This window comes from Rhinoraja longicauda, chromosome 5, assembly GCF_053455715.1.
Source record: "Rhinoraja longicauda isolate Sanriku21f chromosome 5, sRhiLon1.1, whole genome shotgun sequence".
Taxonomy (NCBI): Eukaryota; Metazoa; Chordata; class Chondrichthyes; order Rajiformes; family Arhynchobatidae; genus Rhinoraja; species Rhinoraja longicauda.
In genome coordinates, this window is record NC_135957.1 from 59,684,588 (window position 1) to 59,706,857 (window position 22,270).

Here is a 22,270-nt window from a genome sequence, read left to right on the forward strand (position 1 = left end):
TGTGATTCCCAGTCTATATACGGAAAATTGAAATCACCCACAATCACCACTCTGTGCTTACTACTAATATCTGCTATCTCCTTACATATTTGCTCTTCCAATTCTCGTTCCCTATTTGGCGGTCTATAATACACCCCTATAAGTGTTGCTAAACCTTTCTCATTTCTGAGTTCCACCCAAACAGCCTCCTTAATCGAGCCTTCTAGTCTGTCCTGCCAAAGCACTGCTGTGATATCCTCCCTGACAAGCAATGCAACACCCCCACCTCTTGCCCCTCCGATTCTATCACATCTGAAACAATGAAATCCTGGAATATTTAATTGCCAATCGCAACCCTCCTGCAACCATGTTTCACTGATCGCCACAACATCATACTTCCAGATGTCAATCCAGGCTCTAAGCTCATCCACCTTTCTTACAATGCTCCTAGCATTAAAATATACACATTTAAGGGACCCATCATTTCTTATTCTCAGTTTATTTCTTTTCCCTTCTTTCTCTCCTACATATTGGGTCTGAGTGTTTCCCTTTTCTGCCTCCTGCCTCACACACTGCCTATTAGCTATCTGTGTTTGAGTCCCTCCCCCCAACCGTACTAGTTTAAAGTCTCCGCAGTTATTTTAGCAAATCTCCCCGCCAGGATATTGGTTCCCCTCGGGTTCAGATGCAACCCGTCCTTTTTGTACAGGTCATACTTCCCCCAGAAGAGGTCCCAATGATCCAGAAACTTGAAACCCTGCTCCCTGCACCAGTTCCTCAGCCACGTATTTATCCTCCACCTCACTCCATTCCTATTCTCACTATCGCGTGGCACAGGCAGTAAGCCTGAGATTATTACTTTGGAAGTCCTTTTTTTTAACTCTCTTCCTAGCCCCCTGAATTCTCCTTTCAGGACCTCTTCCCTTATCCTACCTATATTGTTGGTACCTATATGTACCATCTGGCTCCTCTCCCTCCCCTTTCAGGATATCCTGGACACGCTCAGACACATCCCGGACACCGGCACCAGGGAGGCAAACCACCATCCGGGTCTCCCGACTGCGTCCACAGAAACGCCTATCTGACCCCCTCACTATAGAGTCCCCTATTACTACTGCTCTCCTCTTCCTTTCCCTACCCTTCTGAGCAACAGGGCCGGACTCCTTGCCAGAGGCCCGGGCACCGTCGCTGCCCCCAGGTAGGCTGTCCCCCCCAACAGTACTTAAACAGGAGTACTTATTTCCAAGGGGTACAGCCACCGGGGTACTCCCTAGTCCCTGCCTCTGTTCCTTGCCCCCCCTAACAGTGACCCACTTGTCTACCTCCCGTGGTCTAGGAGTGACCACCTCCCTGTAACTCCTATCTATAACCTCCTCACTCTCCCTGATCAGACGGAGGTCATCAATCTGCCGCTCCAGGTTCCTAATACGGTCCCTTAGGAGCCCCATCTCGTCACACCTGGCGCAGATGTGGATGTCTGGAAGACTATCAGACTCCCAGATTCCCCACATCTGACACCCAGAACAAAAAACTGCCCTGGCAGTCATACTCTCCAAACAAAGCCCCGCGCTCAGTTACTAAACCTACCGCCCGGCCGCTACTCCAACCGCTCCAACCGCCCACCCAAAAGAACTGAGTGATCTCCTGGGAGAGGCGAAAAACCGGATAAAAAACCCAGGCCAATTTGGGAAAAAATCCGGGAAATTCCTCTCCAACCCCAAGCAAGGCGATCGAAACTAGTTCGGGAGATCACACAGGTCTTACTCCTTACAATCCCCACACAATCCCCACACACTACTTCCCAAGCAACACAGCTTGGTGCTAGTGCTAGTGCTGCTGCTGCTTGCTGCTGCTTGCTGCTTGCTGCTTGCTGCTGCTGCTTGCTGATTGCTGCTGGCTGCTACTGCTGATTGCTGCTGCTGCTACTGCTGATTGCTGCTGCTGCTACTGCTGATTGCTGCTGCTACTGCTGATTGCTGCTGCTACTGCTGATTGCACAAGTGAATACTTTGGAAAACTGTTGGTTTGAATGCTAGCCAACTGACTCACTTAGACATTTTAGAAGAAATGAGAAAGCCACAGTCTGACAGATTGGGAGCCTAAATCACAACCAAATGGAGTCATTTATATACGGAATTTGAAACCGTATTTGCAGCCAAGAAGTGCTGCAGGAATCTTTGTTTTTATTGATACGTGGTATGCTGTCCTGCACAATAATGTTTACAGTGCAGCCCCAAAGTCTGGTTGGACCATATTGTCATTTCTATATATTTATATAAAAGGTTTGTTTCTATATGAATATTTCAAATACTTAGGCTTTGCTTTTACAGTGTAGGCTACAATAACTAGTTTGAACAATATCTTAACTAGGACGGATTTCCCGAAGTTTGATCAAAGTAATAAAATATTATGTATTAGCTTCCCAATGCATATATTAAATTGGTTATAAATATTCAAGTACTTTCGGTTGTGGAAGAACATAGAGAAAATGCAATCATAGAAAATAGTAGCAGGAGCAGGTCACTCCATCACTCAAGCCAGTTCCAATACTCCACTATTTATACGGATCACCAACCGCTCACATACATTACTCCTACAAGTGCGGGGAGCTATTCACCGCGGGAAATCCACCACTTGGACTTTGTTCTACAATTCTCCAGTGACATCAGGCACATTCAAGGATAAGCAAATCCGGTTGCCGATGCCCTATCAATACTGGAGGTAGATGGGCTGAGCGCGGCCACACTCATTGATTTTTATGCCATGGCTCACGCGCAGCATACTGATCCCGATCTTATCCATTACCACCGGACGCATACAGCCCTAAAATTGGAAGATGTACCTATCGGTGACACAAGAGAAACCATCATAAGTGACACTTCCACTGGCAAACCAAGGCCTAGGCCAATGTGTCGAGAAGTTTTCAGCACGCTGCACAACTTATCACATCCGGGCAAGAAGGCTATGATAATATTAATCTCCGAACGTGATGTTGGATGATGGGCGAAGACTTATCTACCGTGTCAACGATCCAAGATCTCCAGGCACACTAGGACCCTTTTCGGTGAGTTTCTTGTGCCGTTTCAAGCATGTGCACCTGGACTTGGTCGGCCCACTCCCACCGACAATAAACTATACGTATCTGCTCACTTGTGAAGACCGGTTCACGAGATGGCAAGATGCTATCCCAGTCATCAATATTTTAGGGGATATGGATTTCAGTCTTTGGGGTCCCAAGTACGATCACAACAGACCGAGGACCGCAATTTGAGTCTGCGCTGTTTCAAACACTAACCAACCTCTTGGGTAAGAACCGGATCTGAATTAACTGCGTAACATCCACAAGTGAACGGCCTGATTGAACGGTTCCATCGCCAGTTGAAAGCCGCTCTGGCAGCTGGAGGAGACACACGCACTGGAATGAACAGTTGCCTCTGGTTCTGCTTGGCATTCGTACGGTGGTGAAAGCAGACCTAGGATGTTCGTCGGCGGAAATGGTTTACGGCACAACTCTGAAGCTGCCCTGTGGATTTGTCGAACCAATCCCCACAGACAGATCCTATGATCCAAGCAGATATGTTGATCAATTACGTCGAACTATGCAGCTACCCAGGCCAAAACCGACATGACGAACACCTGCAATGGTGACCTGCCGGGTGACCTCCAACGCTGCACACTTGTTTTGGTCTGACATGACGCCGTGTCTTCAGCAAGCATACGATGGCCCTTACCAAGTCATCCAACGCCTACCCAAACGTTTTGTGATCTGTCGGAACGGAAAAACTGACACTGTATCCGTCGACCGGTTGAAGCCAGCATACGTCGAGAACCCACTGAGTACCTCATCCACCGGACCGGCAAAGTCACAAGACCCCAACACTTTCTGCCTTCTCCCCATGTCCCTTGATTCCGCTGGCCCTAAGAGCTCTATCTAACTCTCTCCAGTGAATCATCCTCCACTGCCTTCTGAGGCAAAAAAATCCACAAATTCACAACTCTCTGTCTGAAAAGTTTTTCCTCATCTCAGTTCCAAATGGCCTACCCCTTATTCTTAAACTGTGGCCCCTGGTTCTGGACTCCCCCAACATGGGCAACATGTTTCCTGCATATAGTCCAATCCCTTAATAATTTTATATGTTTCCATAAGATCCCCTCTCATCCTTCTAAATTCCTGTGAACATAAGCCCAGTCGCTCCATTCTTTCATCATATGACATTCACGCCATTCTGGGAATTAACCTCGTGACCCTACACTGCACTCCCTCAATAGCAAGAATGTCCTTCCTCAAATTAGGAGACCAAAACTGCACATATTACTCCAGGTGTGGTCTCACCAGGGCCCTGTACAACTGCAGAAGGACCTCTTTGCTCCAATACTCAAGTCCTCTCGTTATGAAGGCCAACATACCATTAGCTTTCTTCACTGCCTGCTGTACCTGCATGCTTACTTTCAGTGACTGATGTGCAAGGACACCCAGGTTTTGATGTACTTCCCCTTTTCCTAACATGACAACATTCACATAATGGACACAAAATGCTGGAGTAACTCAGCGGGTCAGGCAGCATCTCTGGAGAGAAGGAATGTGTGACATTTCGGGTCGAGACCCTTCTTCAGACTGACCCTTCTTCAGACAGAAGGATCGCGACCCAAAACGTCATTCCTTCTCTCCAGAGATGCAGCCTGACCCACTGAGTTCCTCCAGCATTTTGTGTCTACCTTAGATTTAAACCAGCATCTACCGTTCTTTCCTAAACATTCAGATAATAATCTGCCTTCCTGTTCTTGCCACCAAAGTGGATAACCTCGCATTTATCGACATTATACTGCATCTGCCCACTCACCCAACCTGTCCAAGTCACCCTGCATCCTCATAGCATCCTCTTCACAGTTCACATTGCCACCAGCTTTGTGTCATCTGCAAATTTGCTAATGTTACTTTTAATTCCTTCATCTAAATCATTAATGTATATTATAAATAGCTGTGGTCCCAGCACCGAGCCTTGCGGCACCCCACTAGTTACTGCCTGCCATTCTGAAAGGGACCCGTTAATCCCTACTCTTTGCTTCCTGTCTGCCAACCAATTTTCTATCCATGTCAATACCCTACCCCCAATATCATGTGCTCTAATTTTCCCCACTAATTTAATTTTCACCACAGTGGCAGCAGCATGAATACACAAGCCTAACCAATGCAAACTATGTACTGCCTGACTAGAATTGGTATGTAAAGGAGCACTAATCTGAACAACGGGGAACAGGATGTTTAATTTGCAGACGTGAATGTCAATTGTGAAAACTGCCAATTTCTTTCTGTGTGTTTAGTCAAAAATAAACAAAAGACAAGCCTCAAAACTTCAACATGTGACTCCTTATGGTCTCTCTTGAAATCAAACTCTCTGGAGGATTAACTTTGTCCTTGAGGTGTAACTTGCTGATGAGCTTGTTTGTCTGTAGCCATATCTGATTAATGATGAAAGACCAGTGACAATGACACATTAAGTCTGAATTCAGTCTGAAGAAGGGTCTCGACCCGAAACGTCACCCATTCCTTCCCTCTTGAGATGCTGCCTGATCTTCTGAGTTACTCCAGCATTTTGTGAATAAACACCTTTGATGAGACCTTAAGCTGTCAGTATCATCATATCATATCATATATCTACAGCCGGAAACAGGCCTTTTCGGCCCTCCAAGTCCGTGCCGCCCAGTGATCCCCGTACATTAACACTATCCTACACCCACTAGGGACAATTTTTACATTTACCCAGCCAATTAACCTACATACCTGTACATCTTTGGAGTGTGGGAGGAAACCGAAGATCTCGGAGAAAACCCACGCAGGTCACGGGGAGAACGTACAAACTCCTTACAGTGCAGCACCCGTAGTCAGGATCGAACCTGAGTCTCCGGCGCTGCATTCGCTGTAAAGCAGCAACTCTACCGCGTTAAATAAAAACACCTAGTGTTAAAATTCTTGGCTTTGGGTAGAAACCATATTTTCATTAAGTGTCAAAATTACCTGCCAAATATAAAGTACATTTTGACCATCCAATTAAGTTAATTGGAGTTGCATGTTTTGAAAATCATTGCAACGTATCATTTAATAGGTTGCTCTAACTCATTTATTTTCTTTTTTTATTAAAACAGAAGACTCCGGAATATATTTTCCATCAGTGAAAAAGGATCCAGGGAAATATTTACTCCGTTGCTCTGAATCTGTGAAAGATTGGCTGAGGAGACTGAAGAATGCTGGAAAAGTGCTACTCCTGATCACCAGCTCACACAGTGACTACTGCAGACTGCTCTGTGAGCACATTCTAGGGTGAGTACAGAAGCCCATCACAGTCTAATTGTCAGAGACAACATACTTGGAGTTACATTAAAATCATAATTTAGATTTTTCTGTTAGGTACTAAGCACTGACAGTTTCATATTCACAGAAGATGCTTTTTCAATAGACAATAGGTGCAGGAGTAGGCCATTCGGCCCTTCAATCCAGCACCGCCATTCACCGTGATCATGGCTGATCATCCACAATCAGTACCCGTTCCTCCCTTCTCCCCTTTCACGGGTGTTATTTGTAGAAATCTCACATGTTTACTTCTGTAGAGACCTCCACTGTTAGGTCTCCACTTCCCTGCGAAGCAGCATAAGAACTTTGCTACAGTGGTGCACCCCTGAGAACTTCCAATCCAGTGAACACAAACCTTAGCTGGTAATGGCACAGATTCAGCTGATTTGCTGAACTTTGCATCAGCTATGCCTTCTTGACAATGATCCATCGAAATAATTCACCAGATCCCACCATCGAAGTAATCTCACCAGATCCCACCATCGAAGTAATCTCACCAAATACCAGTGATCCAGTGATCCATCAAAGTAATCTCACTGTACAGCCTTAGTATTGAGTGACTAATTGGGTCAATTCATCACTAATTTCCATTGTTCTTGACAATCCCCAAAATAGTTGATAATTGAATTTTCAGTTCATTTTCTTTATTTCCATTGCCCACTTTATTTTAAAATATTAAAAAATATGAAAACTAACACCATACTTTAAATAATCAGAGATTAAGTAACATTGTGACAAGGAGTATTTAAAAACTTTACAAAGCATGCCTTTACCCAACTGATGTTGATAACAATATCCTCACTTAAAAAGCCATTCTGTTATCTCCAACTATTCCATATGGCATTCATCAAGAGAATGAATGAGGAAAGCAGAGCGACAATTTCAAAGTCAAAATTATTTAAAGGTTATTGTCAGTTTCCTGTTTTGAATGAGGCTCTCACTCAATTCTGCCCAAATGCCAAATTTTATTTCATCAAGCAAGGCTTTCATATCGATGCAGATATTTTTGAACAATAAAAAACCTTCCACTTGAATCACATTCCTGGAACCATCTCCCAGAACCTTAGACCAGATGACATAGTGCTGAAATATTAAACTTTTGTAATCTGAACCAAATTTGAAAATGGCACAGAACGGTTTGACAGAATGGCACTGAAAGTTTGTTTAGTATATTACTTGTATGAAATGTACATGCAGAGTTATTACCCAGGTTTTAGAGAGTAGAACTTCATAGGCCTAAGCATAATTATCAGTCAGAGAAGTTACACAAATTGTTTGTGTAGAAATGATCATCATCACCAGTCCAGTGAGAGTCCCACGTAAATAAAACAAAGGTGCAATATCACTAAAGATTATTCAACACATGAGTTATATTTCATGCCCAATCTATCACAGTCATCTTTCTTGGAACTTCAGTATGTGTTTATATCTAAGCCACATTCTTTTTTTATTCTTAAGCATTCAAATCTATATAATAGTTTGGAGATAATTATTGTTTCATGAACTCTTTATATTTTACCAAAATATTTTTAATCTTCCATATATGTTTAATTGTTCAAAAGCAGTAGAAGCAGTGGAATTCTCTGCCTCAGAAGGCAGTGGAGGCTAATTCTCTGAATGCATTCAAGAGAGAGCTAGATAGAGCTCTTAAGGATAGCGGAGTTAGGGGGTATGGGGAGTAGGCAGGAACGGGGTATTGATTGAGAATGATCAGCCATGATCACATTGAATGGTGATGCTGGCTCGAAGGGTCGAATGGCCTACTCCTGCACCTATTGTCTATTGTCTATAGAAGCTGATCCAATCCTTTACAGCCCATATTTTTTTCTGATGCTTTCTAAATTCTTTAACTTGTTATGTTTCTCCATAAACCAAACTTCCTGCTTTCTGCGTACATCTTATCAATTTACTTCAGCGTATCTTTCATGAATAAGGCTACACAATGACACAGTTGGTGGAGCAGCTGTCTCATAGCTTCTGGGATTTGGGATCAGTCCTCATGGCATTGAGAGAACCTTAAGACATTTCAGACATTTCTGTTTGTGAAAAAATGTTCAGAAACGTTTGATTCTTTAGAAAGGGAAATAGCTTAAGAGAAGCTTTATTTCAAGTTTATGCATTTCATTGTAACACTAATCATATTGGTTTCTGACACTCGTAAAACAAGTACTTGAACAAAATCATTGTTTAAATAGTTCTGTTGTTTTTAATTCACTAACACTGTTACAGCAGTTTCCATCCTTGAGCTATGTGCCTCCCAAATCCATCACTTGTAATTTACAGTGAATCGTCAGTTTCTGTTTCTGCTATGCACCTCCCAAAGGGAGATATTATATTGTATTATGATGAGTAATGTATAGAACAGCAATGACTTCTGAGAAATATTGACGATGTGAACTGCAGATGTTTCATCGCTGTCACAGTTATCACAGTTAAAGTGGAATGAATTGGTTAAAAATTTTGGGTATTTGGCCAATGCAGAAAAAAACCAAAATGATTTTGGCATCAAGTGATTGAATGTACTTACTCTTGGATTGCAATACATCTTGTCAGCATTCATTATGTAATTTTCCAAAAGAAGTGAGCAACACATAAAAGCCCTAAATATTTTGGAATGAAAATTGGAAAATATCTTCTGAACCCATTTGGTTATCAAAACTAATGTATGAAATCACCTCAGCTCCACCAGCACATGCTAGTTAGACATGGTCAATAAATGCTGGTCTTGACAACAGTGTCAATGTGCCAAAAAACAAATTTAAAAAGAAGCGTCGCATTATAAGGTTTGGAAAGAGATCATCTCAGCCCTCTTCTGAGAATTGTCCAGATTTCCTGAAGATTTAACAATCACTAATTGTGAAGCCATCTGTCAACCTGCTCCACGTCATCTATTACTCTTGGAGAAAAGATAAGCTGCCTACCATCCAAGCTAGTTCTAACCTTAGATCAACAATGGATAAGACCCCTGGTGTTTTATTACCTGTTCAGTTGAAGTGATCGATATACATTATGCAACTTTTTTCCAATCTTCATTATATTAAATTCAAGCGTTTCTATATTTCTTTAAGCTCAATACCATTTTAAACAACGAATAAGTCTTGCAGATTTTCCCTATCTTCTTTCAGTGCCTCAATATCCTTAATACGTTAAAACACCAAAAGTGTGCGAAAGACATTAAATACCCGCTTTTGTGTATTACATAATATGATAATACTGGGATAACAAGTGTAAGTGGGTTTTCAATAAAACATAGATAATTTCAGTATTTAATGACAATCTCAAATTAAAGGATATGCCATAAGGACTGAGATGAGAAGAAATGAGTTTAGTGGAAATCTCTATCCGAGACGTGAAGCATCAGTTATGGACTAGATTCATGTCGGGGGTGAAAGGATTTTTGATTATTAAGGAATATTGGATTAGTGGCTCTGGGGTAAAGATCCTCTTATTGGATGGCAAGGCAGGTGCAAAGGACTTTCTAATTATATAACAAATCCTCAGTGTTACACTTGAGCAATCAGAACTGAATATGCTTGGGCGTATTCACCAGTTCACAAGTTATAGTAGAATTAGGCCATTCTTCTCTGCCTGCTAATCCCATTTTCCTTCCTTCTCCACATAACCCTTGACACCTGCTCTACTCAAGAATTTGTCTATCATTGCCTTAAAAATATCCACTGACTTGGCCTCCACAGCCCTCGGTGGCAATGAGTTCCACAGATTAACTACCCTCTGACTAAAGAAATTCCTCCTCTTCTCCTTTCTAAAAGAGCGCCCTTTATTGAGAACAGAAAGTAAAGGATTACAAATGTATTTCAGTGATCATTTTAGTATATTTACTTTTTTCAAAAATGTTGATGTTGTTCTTGTTAATAAGTAAAGAATGGGGCAATTTGCATATCAGGAAACTATAACGGTCACAGGGGGTTTTGAGCAAAGAAAAATACCATGCAGAAGATGTAACCAGTTCAGTCCTGTGTAGCTCAACATTGAAAAGGATGGGAATGAAGGAGTTGGTACCAAGTAATAAAGATGAGGCTTTGGCCTGCATGGAAATTGCACTGCCATATTATGAGAATTCCACAGCACGAAAACAGGCCCTTTGACGATCATGTCCATGCCAACCATCAAGTCAAACGTATTCTTACTCTTCCCACAATCTCATTAACTTTCCATAGTATTAATTATTTTAATGTTGCATCATTAAGATCTTAAAAGGCCATATTGTACTGCTAAATCTACAGTTTAGCAGAGGACTTGTTTATAACAAAGTTGAGGAGATTTGATGAGGGGTTTTTGTTGCTTTCATTTAGGATCCATGTTATCACATGAAAATTTGTGGGGTTTTTGTGAAAAGTGCTCATTATTTGTTGATTAGTTTATGCTCTAATTTTTCAATAGTAATTTATTAGTATGCATAAAACATTGAGACATTCAGTGATGCAATAGACAATAGACAATAGGTGCAGGTGGAGGCCATTCGGCTCTTCGAGCCAGCACCGCCATTCAACGTGATCATGGCTGATCATTCTCAATCAGTACCCCGTTCCTGCCTTCTCCCCATACCCCCTGACTCCGCTATCCTTAAGAGCTCTATCTAGCTCTCTCTTGAATGCATTCAGAGAATTGGCCTCCACTGCCTTCTGAGGCAGAGAATTCCACAGATTCACAACTCTCTGACTGAAAAAGTTTTTCCTCATCTCAGTTCTAAATGGCCTACCCCTTATTCTTAAACTGTGGGCCCTTGTTCTGGACTCCCCCAACATTGGGAACATATTCCCTGCCTCTAACGTGTCCAACCCCTTAATAATCTTATACGTTTCGATAAGATCTCCTCTCATCCTTCTAAATTCCAGTGTATACAAGCCTAGTCGCTCCAGTCTTTCAACATGCATATGACATTAAACTGCATGCAGAAGAAATGACATGTTTAAATAGTGAAAAAGGATTTTAGCACAATTTCTGAGACATGTGGGTACTCTGATTTGGAAAATAAAATATAATAATCTGGAACTTGAATATAGAGGACCGAACAGAGCAGTTTCATGCTGAGGTCTTGCATGCATTAGTAATGAGATTAGTCTTGTGTAAATACTGCATGTTTTGATTTGCTGAAATTTGCTGACCTTGTGAATAGAATTCTCAGTAGTTCTCAGAAAAGGTGAGATATTTTAATCTAAAAGTTGAGTTTCAGCATATTTGGAAACTGATTTTGCCTGCAACGATGCAAGACTCAGTAATTCCGAAGGGTCTGTTTCAGACGAAGCTGATTTTGGCTGATTGAGGTATAAAGGATTGGCTTGTGGTTTGGTTCAGTGATATCTTGCTGCTGCTGCCTGGTGTATCAGTGCACCACAGCACCAGTATGACAAAAACATCATGGACAGCAGTTGTCAAGGTGATTAAGGCAATGAAATGTTATGCATGTGGCTGGAGTCAATGTTGTCACAATCTCAGTTTCCTTTTATTATGTCAGAGATCTCTCTGAGATTATGGTTGAAAAATGATTCAATGTACATTTCATTTTCTCTGTTTAGAGTCCAACAGATAGAGGGCAGCAGGCTTTATTGGGATCATATTGCTTTGCAGCAACTATCTGTCAATGTTCACATTGGAACAGCAAAAGATTCTACTCCCAAACGGTTGCTATTGTTAAACCACTTGCAGAGAATTATGGCTTTGATCCAGCATTGTAAATAGAAAACTGGGCAAAGCTTGACTGAAACTGCTGCTGGTGACCACTGTGATAACCCAAAAAGATACAGTGCTGGAGTACCTCAGTGGGTCAGGTAGCATCTCTAGTGAACATGGATAGGCGGCGTTTCAGGTTGAGACACTTCTTCAGACTGCTTGTGGCAGGGGGAGTAGGAAAAGAGGTGGGGGATGGACAAGGCCTGGCAAATGATTGGTGGTTACAAGCGAGGGGGGGGGGGGGGGGGGGTGGGGAGGGGGATTGCTTGGCAGATAGTTGGACAAAGGCCAGAGATGAAAAGGCAAAAAGTGTGAGAAGAGGAGATAAGGATAGAAAAAGTGCAAATTGTGAAGCTAGCGAAGGGAATATAGGTGGAAGAGGACGGAGGGAGGTGGAAGCATGTGTATCCAGATGGAAGATGTATAGCTAAGGAAAGAGAGGTGGGAAAATAGAGGGGGAGATTGGATAGAAAGGTGAGGTTGGATATTTGTAAGTCAGTTACTTAAAATTGGAGAATTCTATGTTCAAACTATTAGATTTTAAGGTAATAAGGACATAAGTGATAGGAGCAGAATTAGGCCATTCAGCCCATCAAGTCTACTCCACCATTCAATCATGGTTAATCTATCTCTCCCTCCAAACCCCATTCACCAGCTTTCTCCCCATAACCCCTTACACCCGTACTAATCAATAATCTATCTATCTCTGCCTTAAAAATATCCATTGACTTGGCCTCCACAGTCTTCTGTGGCAAAGAATTCCATAGATTCACCTCCCTCAGACTAAATAAATTCCTCCTCATCTCTCTCCTAAAGAAACATCCTTTAATTCTGAGGCTATGACCTCTAGTCGTAGACTCCCATTTGTGGGAACATCCTCTCCATGTCCACTCTTCCCAAGTCTTTCACTATTTGGTATGTTTCAATTTGGTCCCCCCTCATTCTTCTAAACTCCAGCGAGTACATTGTCGTCAAACGCTCATTCCTGAAATCATTCTTTTCTGGACCTTCTCCAGGGCCAGCACATCCTTCCTCTGATAGTGTGCCCAAAATTGCTCAGAATATAAGCTGCCCAACACAAGTCAAGTTACCCGCACTGTTTCTGATGTAACAGGACCCTGGCGTACTGACATCCTGCCATGTTATCAGAGCAGGTGATAAGACCTTTGGTGGTGTGCTGAATGTTGCACATTCTTACTACCACAAGGCCACAGACCTGATATTGGCTATAGGGCCAGAAGCATGAAAGAGAGGTGAGAAGAAGAACAACAAAGATGTAGCTTGGGGAAGAAGAGGAGGGGGAAAAGAAAGAGAAAAATAAACCATAGTACTAACTAGATACAGTGCCTTCCATAATGTTTGGGACAAAGACCCATCATTTATTTTTGCCTCTGTAGTCCACAATTTGAGATTTGTAATAGAAAAAATCACATGTGGCTAAAGTGCACATTGTCAGATTTTAATAAAGGCCTACATTTTGGTTTCACCATGTAGAAATTACGGCAATGTTTATACATAGTCCCCCCATTTCAGGGCACCATAATGTTTGGGACACAGCAATATTATGTAAATGAAAGTAATCTTGTTTAGTATTTTGTTGCATATCCTTTGCTTACAATGACTGCTTGAAGTCTGTGATTCATGGACATCATCAGTTGCTGGGTGTCTTCTCTGGTGATGCTCTGCCCGGCCTGTATTGCAGCCATCTTTAGCTTATGCTTGTTTTGGGGGCTAGTCCCCTTCAGTTTTCTCTTCAGCATATAAAAGGCATGCTCAATTGGGTTCAGATCGGGTGATTGACGGCCACTCAAGAATTCACCATTTTTTAGCTTTGAAAAATTCCTTTGTTGCTTTAGCAATCTGTTTGGGATCATTGTCTTGCTGTAGAATGTACCGCCAGCCAATAGGTTTTGAGGCATTTGTTTGAACTTGAACAGATCGGATGTGTCTGTACACTTCAGAATCATTATGCTACTACCATCAGCAGTTGTATCATCAATGAAGACAAGTGAGCCAGAACTCCTGTACGACCCAAAACAACCAGACAGCTTCCGCTCTGGCAGGTGGAACACCACTACCAACCCTGGCTTGGCTTTTGCAAACCTGAATGGACCATCCCCACACCGTATCACCCTGGATCACTTCCCGAAATCACAACATCGTCCATCTCTGATTATCCCAGACAACCCCATCGAGCCGGTCACAACCAAACATGCGAAGAGGTGGAATTTTCGCAAGGCCAGGTGGGACCAGTTCACAAGTCTGGTGGACTCCTGGATCGACAGTCTTCCAACCCCCACCCCCACCAACGTGGGCAATGCCTACTCAGCGCTCTGCAACCTCCTCATCAGGGCAGCAAAGAGTTCCATTCCTCGTGGCTGTCATCGCCGGTACATCCCCACATGGGACGAAGAGTGTGACGCATGCTACGACGCATTCCTGTACGCTGAACCTGGCGAAGAGGCTGCCTCCAAGGCTGCGGAACTGACAAACTGCCTTGACAAGAAGCGTAGAGAGCGGTGGGAAGAGACAGTCCAAGGAATCGACTTCACACACTCCAGTAGGGTGGCGTGGAAGACCTTCAATCGCCTCATCGGTCGAAGTACCCGCCCAAAGCATTGCCCTGTCACGGCCAACTCCATCGCCCAGCAGTTCCTGGCCAATGGCCACTCCAAAGACGCGGACAAGAACCATACTCGTTCTGTCAAACATGAATCCACTAATCTTTGGAAAGCTCCAGGTGCTCATGGGCACCTGTCAACACCCTTTTCCTCTGCAGAACTGTCTTCTGTCATCTCTCAACTGAAATGTGGAAAAGCCCAGGGTCCTGATAACATCCCCCCAGAATTCCTGAAACACTGCGGTCCTAAATGCATGGTCTGGCTCCATGAGTTTTACTCATCTTGCCTCATTGGTCAGTCCATTCCGAAGATCTGGCGGAAGGCCACCGTCATTGCGCTACCAAAACCAAACAAGCCTGCGGACGACCCAAGGAACTATCGGCCCATCTCACTCCTCTGTGTCCCATACAAGCTCCTCGAATGGCTTCTCCTGGCCCTGCTCGATCCAATCGTTGACCATCAACTACCCGCTGAACAAGCCGGATTTCGGCATGGACGCTGCACCACCCACCAAATAGTCAAGCTGACCAATGACATCGAAGACAGTTTCGAAAAGGGTCACAAGACGGGCATCAGACTGGTGGATCTCTCACCACCGCCTATGATACAGTGTGGCACCAGGGCCTGATCTTGAAGCTCCTCCGTACCATCCCTGACCGTCATTTCTCCACAGAATATACCTGGTGAAATGTCTCCCTGATTCTGTTCTGAATGTGAGCAGCTGAGCACAATTAATGGGATTCGGCATTTTGAAGTCATTTTCACTGACCTTGACTATTCATGCGTAGTGATTGAACTTATGATACTGCATGAAGATTATCATAGTTTCGCTGAACACTCTCACTACCTTCAATTCTAAAGGCTAATGGGGAGAACCAGATTGCTTACTTTAATGTTGCGCCATTAACTATTTCACAGATCAGATTCACGTGCAGGAAGCCTCCTTTACTTTAACCTCCAGTTTGGGTTTGAGCAGTGGAGGTTATCTCTAATGGGAGCAAATCCTCATGATATTATCTTCCAGCAGATGCATCCAGTCATTTAAGAGGAAAATTAAGGGTTATTAGACAACAAACTCAATGAGGCCGATCTTCTGTCTTCTAGAACTTATCTGGGTATTCCAGAAGGCATCCTATTTTCTAGTGCAGGCATCGGCCTCAGTTGATAATGCATCTTTCAACCCTTCTGCTTCTGAATTGTGGCTACTCCAGTGGCCTCTTCATGAGGTCTAATGGGACAATGCAATCTGACACTAACTTAGAGGCATAAGAGCCATAGAGCACGGAAATAGGCCCGTGGGCTCAACTCATCCATGCCCAAGATAGTCATCCTTATGTCTCATTATGTCTCCTTATGTCTCATCTACGCTGGCCCCATTTGCCCACATTTGACCCATATCCCCTAAACTTTTCATATTTATGTAACTGTCCAAATGTCTTCTAAATGTTGTTATTGTACCTGCCTTACCTACTTCCTCAATGGTTCAATGATACTTTATTGTCCGTTTTTGCATCCAGTTCAATACAAATCGTATTATACATTGGCACCATCATACTTGTACAAGAGTAGAAGAATAATAATTATACTGAGACATTACACAGGTGTGGTCACATTTCCAGCACAATCTTGTACGTTTCAAATTCAAAGTAGTTACAAATGTTAGAGTCTTGCCTTGGCCATGACAGCTCATTGTCATGGCGATGGCACTGGTTTGGTGTTGATCTCTGTTAGTTCCTCTGGCAACTCTTTCCATATACCCACCATTGGAAAACATTTTCCTCGGGTTTTTACTCAATCTTTTCCCTCTCGCCTTAAATCTATGGCTTCTAGTTCTTGATTCCCCTACCCTGGGAAAAAGGACTGTGTGTATTCATATTATCTATTCCCCTCATGCTTTCATACACCTCTACAAGATCATCCCTCAGTCTCCTGCATTCCAAGGAATTAGGTCCTAGCCTATCCAACCTCTCCCTATTACTCAGGCGATTAAGTCCTGGCAACATCGTCATAAATCTTTTCTGTACCCCTTCCATCTTAATGGCATCTCTATACTAAAACTGTCGTTTGTTTGGTTGTTTGCTCCTGAACTATAGCCAAAACGGTACACAATAGCACGACAATTTTAGGCTCACCTTACTCACCGTCGTCCCTTTGGTGCTAATGAAAGAAGTTTCATTGAAATTGGTGTTATATTTTTAAGGTTATTCACGTTTTAAAGTTAAATCTCCTAAGGAGGGAGGGAGGGGGAGGGAAGGAGGTTAAGGGAGATTGAGGCGGATGGAGTGGGGGGAGGGGAAGAGGGGGAGGGAAGGAGGGCACGAGGGGGAGGGGGTAGGGAGGGGGGAGGAGAGGGTGCTACACCAATGCAGGAGAGGTTTGGGCCCAACTGGTCCACTTGGTCTAGTCTTTTATACAGCTCGGTGACCAAAACTGAATCAAGTGTGACCTCACCAACGTCTTGTAGAACTGTTTCATAACATCCCTACTTCTATACTTAGTTCCCTGACTGATGAAGACCAGTGTGCCAAAAGCTTTCTTCATAACCTTATCTACCTGTGACGCCACTTTCAGCGAACTTTCTACTTGTACTCTAGCCCCGCCTGTTCTACACACTCCTCGGGTTCCTAACATTCACTGTGTAGGTCCTGCCTTGGTTGACCAAATTGTGACACCTCCCATTTATCTGAATTAAACGTCATTTGCCATTCCTGGCTCCAGTAGCCCAGTTGATGAAGATCCCACTGTAATTCTTGATAACCATCTTTACTGCCGATGATATCACTTATTTTGCTGTCATCTACAAACTTGCTCATCCAGCCTTTATATTCTCATCCATATCGTTGATAAAGATGACAAACAGCAATGAGCCCAGCTTCTAGTGGCGAGAGATCCTAGGGTGACGGAGGAACTGAAGGAAATTCACATTAGGCAGGAAATGGTGTTGGGTAGACTGATGGGACTGAAGGCTGATAAATCCCCAGGGCCTGATGGTCTGCATCCCAGGGTACTTAAGGAGGTGGCTCTAGAAATCATGGACACATAGGTGATCATTTTCCAATGTTCTATAGATTCAGGATCAGTTCCTGTGGATTGGAGGGTAGCTAATGTTATCCCACTTTTTAAGAAAGGAGGGAGAGAGAAAACAGGAAATTATAGTCCAGTTAGTCTGACATCAGTGGTGGGGAAGATGCTGGAGTCAATTATAAAAGACGAAATTGCGGAGCATTTGGATAGCAGTAACAGGATCGTTCCGAGTCAGCATGGATTTACGAAGGGGAAATCATGATTGACTAATCTTCTGGAATTTTTTGAGGATGTAACTAGGAAAATGGACAGGGGAGAGCCGGTGGACGTAGTGTACCTTGACTTTCAGAAAGCCTACGACAAGGTCCCACATAAGAGATTAGTGTGCAAAATTAGAGCAAATGGTATTGGGGGTAGGGTACTGACATGGATAGAAAATTGGTTGGCAGACAGAAAGCAAAGAGTGGGGATAAATGGGTCCCTTTCACTCACGTCCAGGCAGTGACTAGTGGGGTACCGCAAGGCTCGGTGCTGGGATCGCAACTATTTACAATATACATTAATGACTTGGATGAAGGGATTAAAAGTACCATTAGCAAATTTGCAGATGACACAAAACTGGGTGGCAGTGTGAACTGTGAGGAAGATGCTATGAGGTTGCAGGGTGACTTGGACAGTCTGTGTGAGTGGGCGGATGCATGGCAGATGCAGTTTAATGTGGATAAGTGTGAGGTTATCCACTTTGGTGGTAAGAATAGGAAGGCAGATTACTATCTGAATGGTGTCAAGTTAGGAAAAGGGGACGTACAACGAGATCTGGGTGTCCTAGTGCATCAGTCACTGAAACGAAGCATGCAGGTACAGCAGGCAGTGAAGAAAGCAAATGGAATGTTGGCCTTCATAACAAGAGGAGTTGAGTATAGGAGCAAAGAGGTCCTTCTACAGTTGTACAGGGCCCTGGTGAGACAGCACCTGGAGTACTTTGTGCAGTTTTGGTCTCCAAATTTGAGGAAGGATATTCTTGCTATTGAGGGCGTGCAGCATAGGTTTACTAGGTTAATTCCCGGAATGGCGGGACTGTCGTATGTTGAAAGACTGGAGCGACTAGGCTTGTATACACTGGAATTTAGAAGGATGAGAGGGGATCTTATTGAAACATATAAGATTATTAAGGGGTTGGACACATTAGAGGCAGGAAACATGTTCCCAATGTTGGGGGAGCCCAGAACCAGGGACCACATTTTAAGAATAAGGGGTAGGCCATTTAGAACAGAGATGAGGAAAAATGTTTTCAGTCAGAGTTGTAAATCTGTGGAATTCTCTGCCTCAGAAAGCAGTGGGGGCCAGTTCGCTGAATGCTTTCAAGAGAGAGCTAGATAGAGCTCTTAAGGATAGCAGAGTCAGGGGGTATGGGGAAAAGGCAGGAACGGGGTACTGATTGAGAATGATCAGCCATGATCACATTGAATGATGGTGCTGGCTCGAGGGGCCGAATGGCCTACTCCTGCACCTAGTGTTTATTGTCTATTGAAAGTCAATAATTGCAGTAATTGGGTTGCTCTGTTTTTTTTATCAGCTGCCTTAAATTCCTTGAAGATCAAGTTTATTTCACATCTTACCATATTTAATACGATTTGACAACACAAAAAGCAGCAAAAGTTCACCGAGTAAAAAAGTCAGAAAGTCTTCAACAATAAATTTAATTTTATCTTGACAAGGGTTGTTAAAATATGGGATGTTTTGAAGAACTTGGGTCAAACTACAATGAACCTTGAATGATGTTTCTGACCTGAAAAGTCACCTATTTATGTTCTCCAGAGATGCTGTCTAACCTGCTGAGTTACTGCAGCACTTTATCATATCATATCATATATATACAGCCGGAAACAGGCCTTTTCGGCCCTCCAAGTCCGTGCCGCCCAGCGATCCCCGTACATTAACACTATCCTACACCCACTAGGGACAATTTTTACATTTACCCAGCCAATTAACCTACATACCTGTACGTCTTTGGAGTACACTTTGTGTCCGTTTGTATATTAACTAGCATCTGCAGTTCTTTGCTTCTACTATGAGCCTTGATACAGGAAGTAGGTTTCTATAGTGAAATATGATATAAGAACATAACAAATAGAAGTAGGAGTAGGACATCTGGTCCTTCAAGCCTGATCCACCATTCATCAAGATCATGGCTGAACTTCCATTTCAGCACCATTTTCTAACACTACACAGTGGAAAATCTTTGCTTTGCACACTATCCAGACAGATCATGCCATACATGAATTCAACAGGTTATGCAAAAGAGAAAATAAACAGAATGATGAATATAGTGTCGCAGCTGCAGAGAAAGTGCAGATAGTAAAAAGTGCAAGGGCCGCTTTGAAGTAGGTAGGAAGATTGGGAATATATCCTGAGCATGTGAAAGGTCTGTTCAAGAGTCTGATACCAGTGTGGAAGAAACTGGTCTTGCATTTGGTGATAAGCGCATTCAAGCTTTTTTATCTTCTCCCCAAAAGCAGACACATTTCACTCCAGAGCGTTGAGCACACTAGGTTAACAGGAATATTTTATCAATGCAATGCTACAATTTTGAGAGATGGTCCCTCTTACCGGTGAGGCATAGGACCAAAAGCTTAATTGTTTAGACTGGGCAATGTTTCCAGGTAGCTGACTCTGAGAGCTGTAGGTCCCAGTCTCTGACTCGGTTCATGTGTGAACATGATGCAGTCGGTACATGTAACAATATTAGAGGTAGATGGGTAGCTCTGAGAGAGTCTTTCAGCTTGTAGTGAACCTTGTAAAATGTCATAAATGACCAAAGATTGAATGAAATTCAAGGTAAAGATAAGTTAGCTTCTCAGATGGACTTAAAGGATCTAATTACATGAGGAAGAAAGGAGTCTTTAATGTCCTGGCCAGCATTTATCCCTCAACCAAAGGCACTAAAACAGAATATCTGGTCATTATCCCACCCCTGTTTGTAAGAACTTGGTCTGTGTAATTTTGTTGCAGTAGTTATGGCACTTTGTGCTTTTAGAATTATATTTCAGCTGAACAGACTAGGACTTTATGAATGTACTTTCTACCCTAGTTAAAGAAAGGGTCAAGAAGTAGCTGACTGACTTGCCAAAGATGCTTGATGGATTTAGCTTGTTATTCTTGCATCTTGCCCATGTTTATTCAGTATTTCTGTACTGCAGAGAAAGGGGCCATTTCAGCCCATCGGGTCTATACGAGCACACAGTGCCATCCTATTCCCCACTAATTTCCCCTGTAGCCTCTCTTCCCTACAGCCCCATCAACCCCCCATCCCACCATTCTACTGCCTGACAGCTCCAGAGACCCGGGTTCGATCTTGACTACGGGTGCTTGCCTGTACGGAGTTTGTACATTCTCCCTGTGACCGCGTGAGTTTTCTCAGTGATCTTTGGTTTCCTCCCACACTCCAAAGATGTACAGGTTTGTAGGTTAATTGGCTTGGTATAATTGTAAAATTGTCCCTAGTGTGTGTAGCGTAGCATTATTGTGCGGGGATCGCTGGTCGACACAGACTCGGTGGGCCGAATGGCCTGTTTCCGCGCAGTATCTCTAAAAACAAAAAAAGACTAAAACTACAGCATGAAGGAAGTCGAGCAATAATGTGTTCAAAATTAATGGAAAAATAGGACCGTTTTAAGGAGTCGATGCAAAACCATAAGTCTGCGAAATTTCAATTGCTGATGATATTGCATGTCTGAAGAATTTGAGACATTCTGAATATAAGTCAGGAAGTCATGGTACATCTTTATAAGATTTTGGTTAGGCTGCATTTGGAGAAATGTGCGCAGTTCTGGACACGCCACTGGATGAAGGAGGCGGAGGTTGTGGCCTTCATAACAAGAGGAGTTAAGTATAGGAGCAAAGAGTTCCTTCTGCAGTTGTACAGGGCCCTAGTGAGACCGCACCTGGAGTACTGTGTGCAGTTTTGGTCTCCAAATTTGAGGAAGGATATTCTTGCTATTGAGGGCGTGCAGTGCAGGTTTAGTAGGTTAATTCCCAGAATGGCGGGACTGTTGTATGTTGAAAGACTGGAGCGACTAGGCTTGTGTACACTGGAATTTTGAAGGATGAAAGGGGATCTTATCGAAACATATAAGATTATTAAGTGGTTGGACACGTTAGAGGCAGGAAACATGTTCCCAATGTTGGGAGAGTCCAGAACCAGGGGCCATAGTTTAAGAATAAGGGGTAGGCCATTTAGAACGGAGATGAGGAAAAACCTTTTCAGTCAGAGAGTTGTAAATCTGTGGAATTCTCTGCCTCAGAAGGCAGTGGAGGCCAATTCTCTGAATGCATTCAAGAGAGAGCTAGAAAAAGCTCTTACGGATAGCGGAGTCAGGCGGTATGGGGAGAAGGCAAGAACGGGGTACTGATTGAGAATGATCAGCCATGATCACATTGAATGGTGGTGCTGGCTCGAAGGGCCGAATGGCCTCCTCCTGCACCTATTGTCTATTATCTAATGTCTATAGGATGTGGAAGAAGTTTATTAGAATGCTGCCTGGATTAGTGAGTATTAGCTAATTGGAGAGGTTGGACAAACTAGAAGTTGAGAGTAGATGTGATA

The 22,270-nt window shown here is 43.2% G+C and overlaps 1 protein-coding gene across 1 annotated transcript in view; it reads left to right on the forward strand.

Moving 5' to 3' along the window:
- The window catches only part of nt5dc1 (5'-nucleotidase domain containing 1), a 434,656-nt gene that overhangs the window by 321,701 nt on the left and 90,685 nt on the right, over window positions 1-22,270 (forward strand). The window contains exon 7 of the mRNA XM_078399640.1: window positions 6,124-6,298. Within this exon, the coding sequence (XP_078255766.1) occupies window positions 6,124-6,298 (175 nt within the window). The remainder of the gene's footprint in view (window positions 1-6,123; window positions 6,299-22,270) is intronic.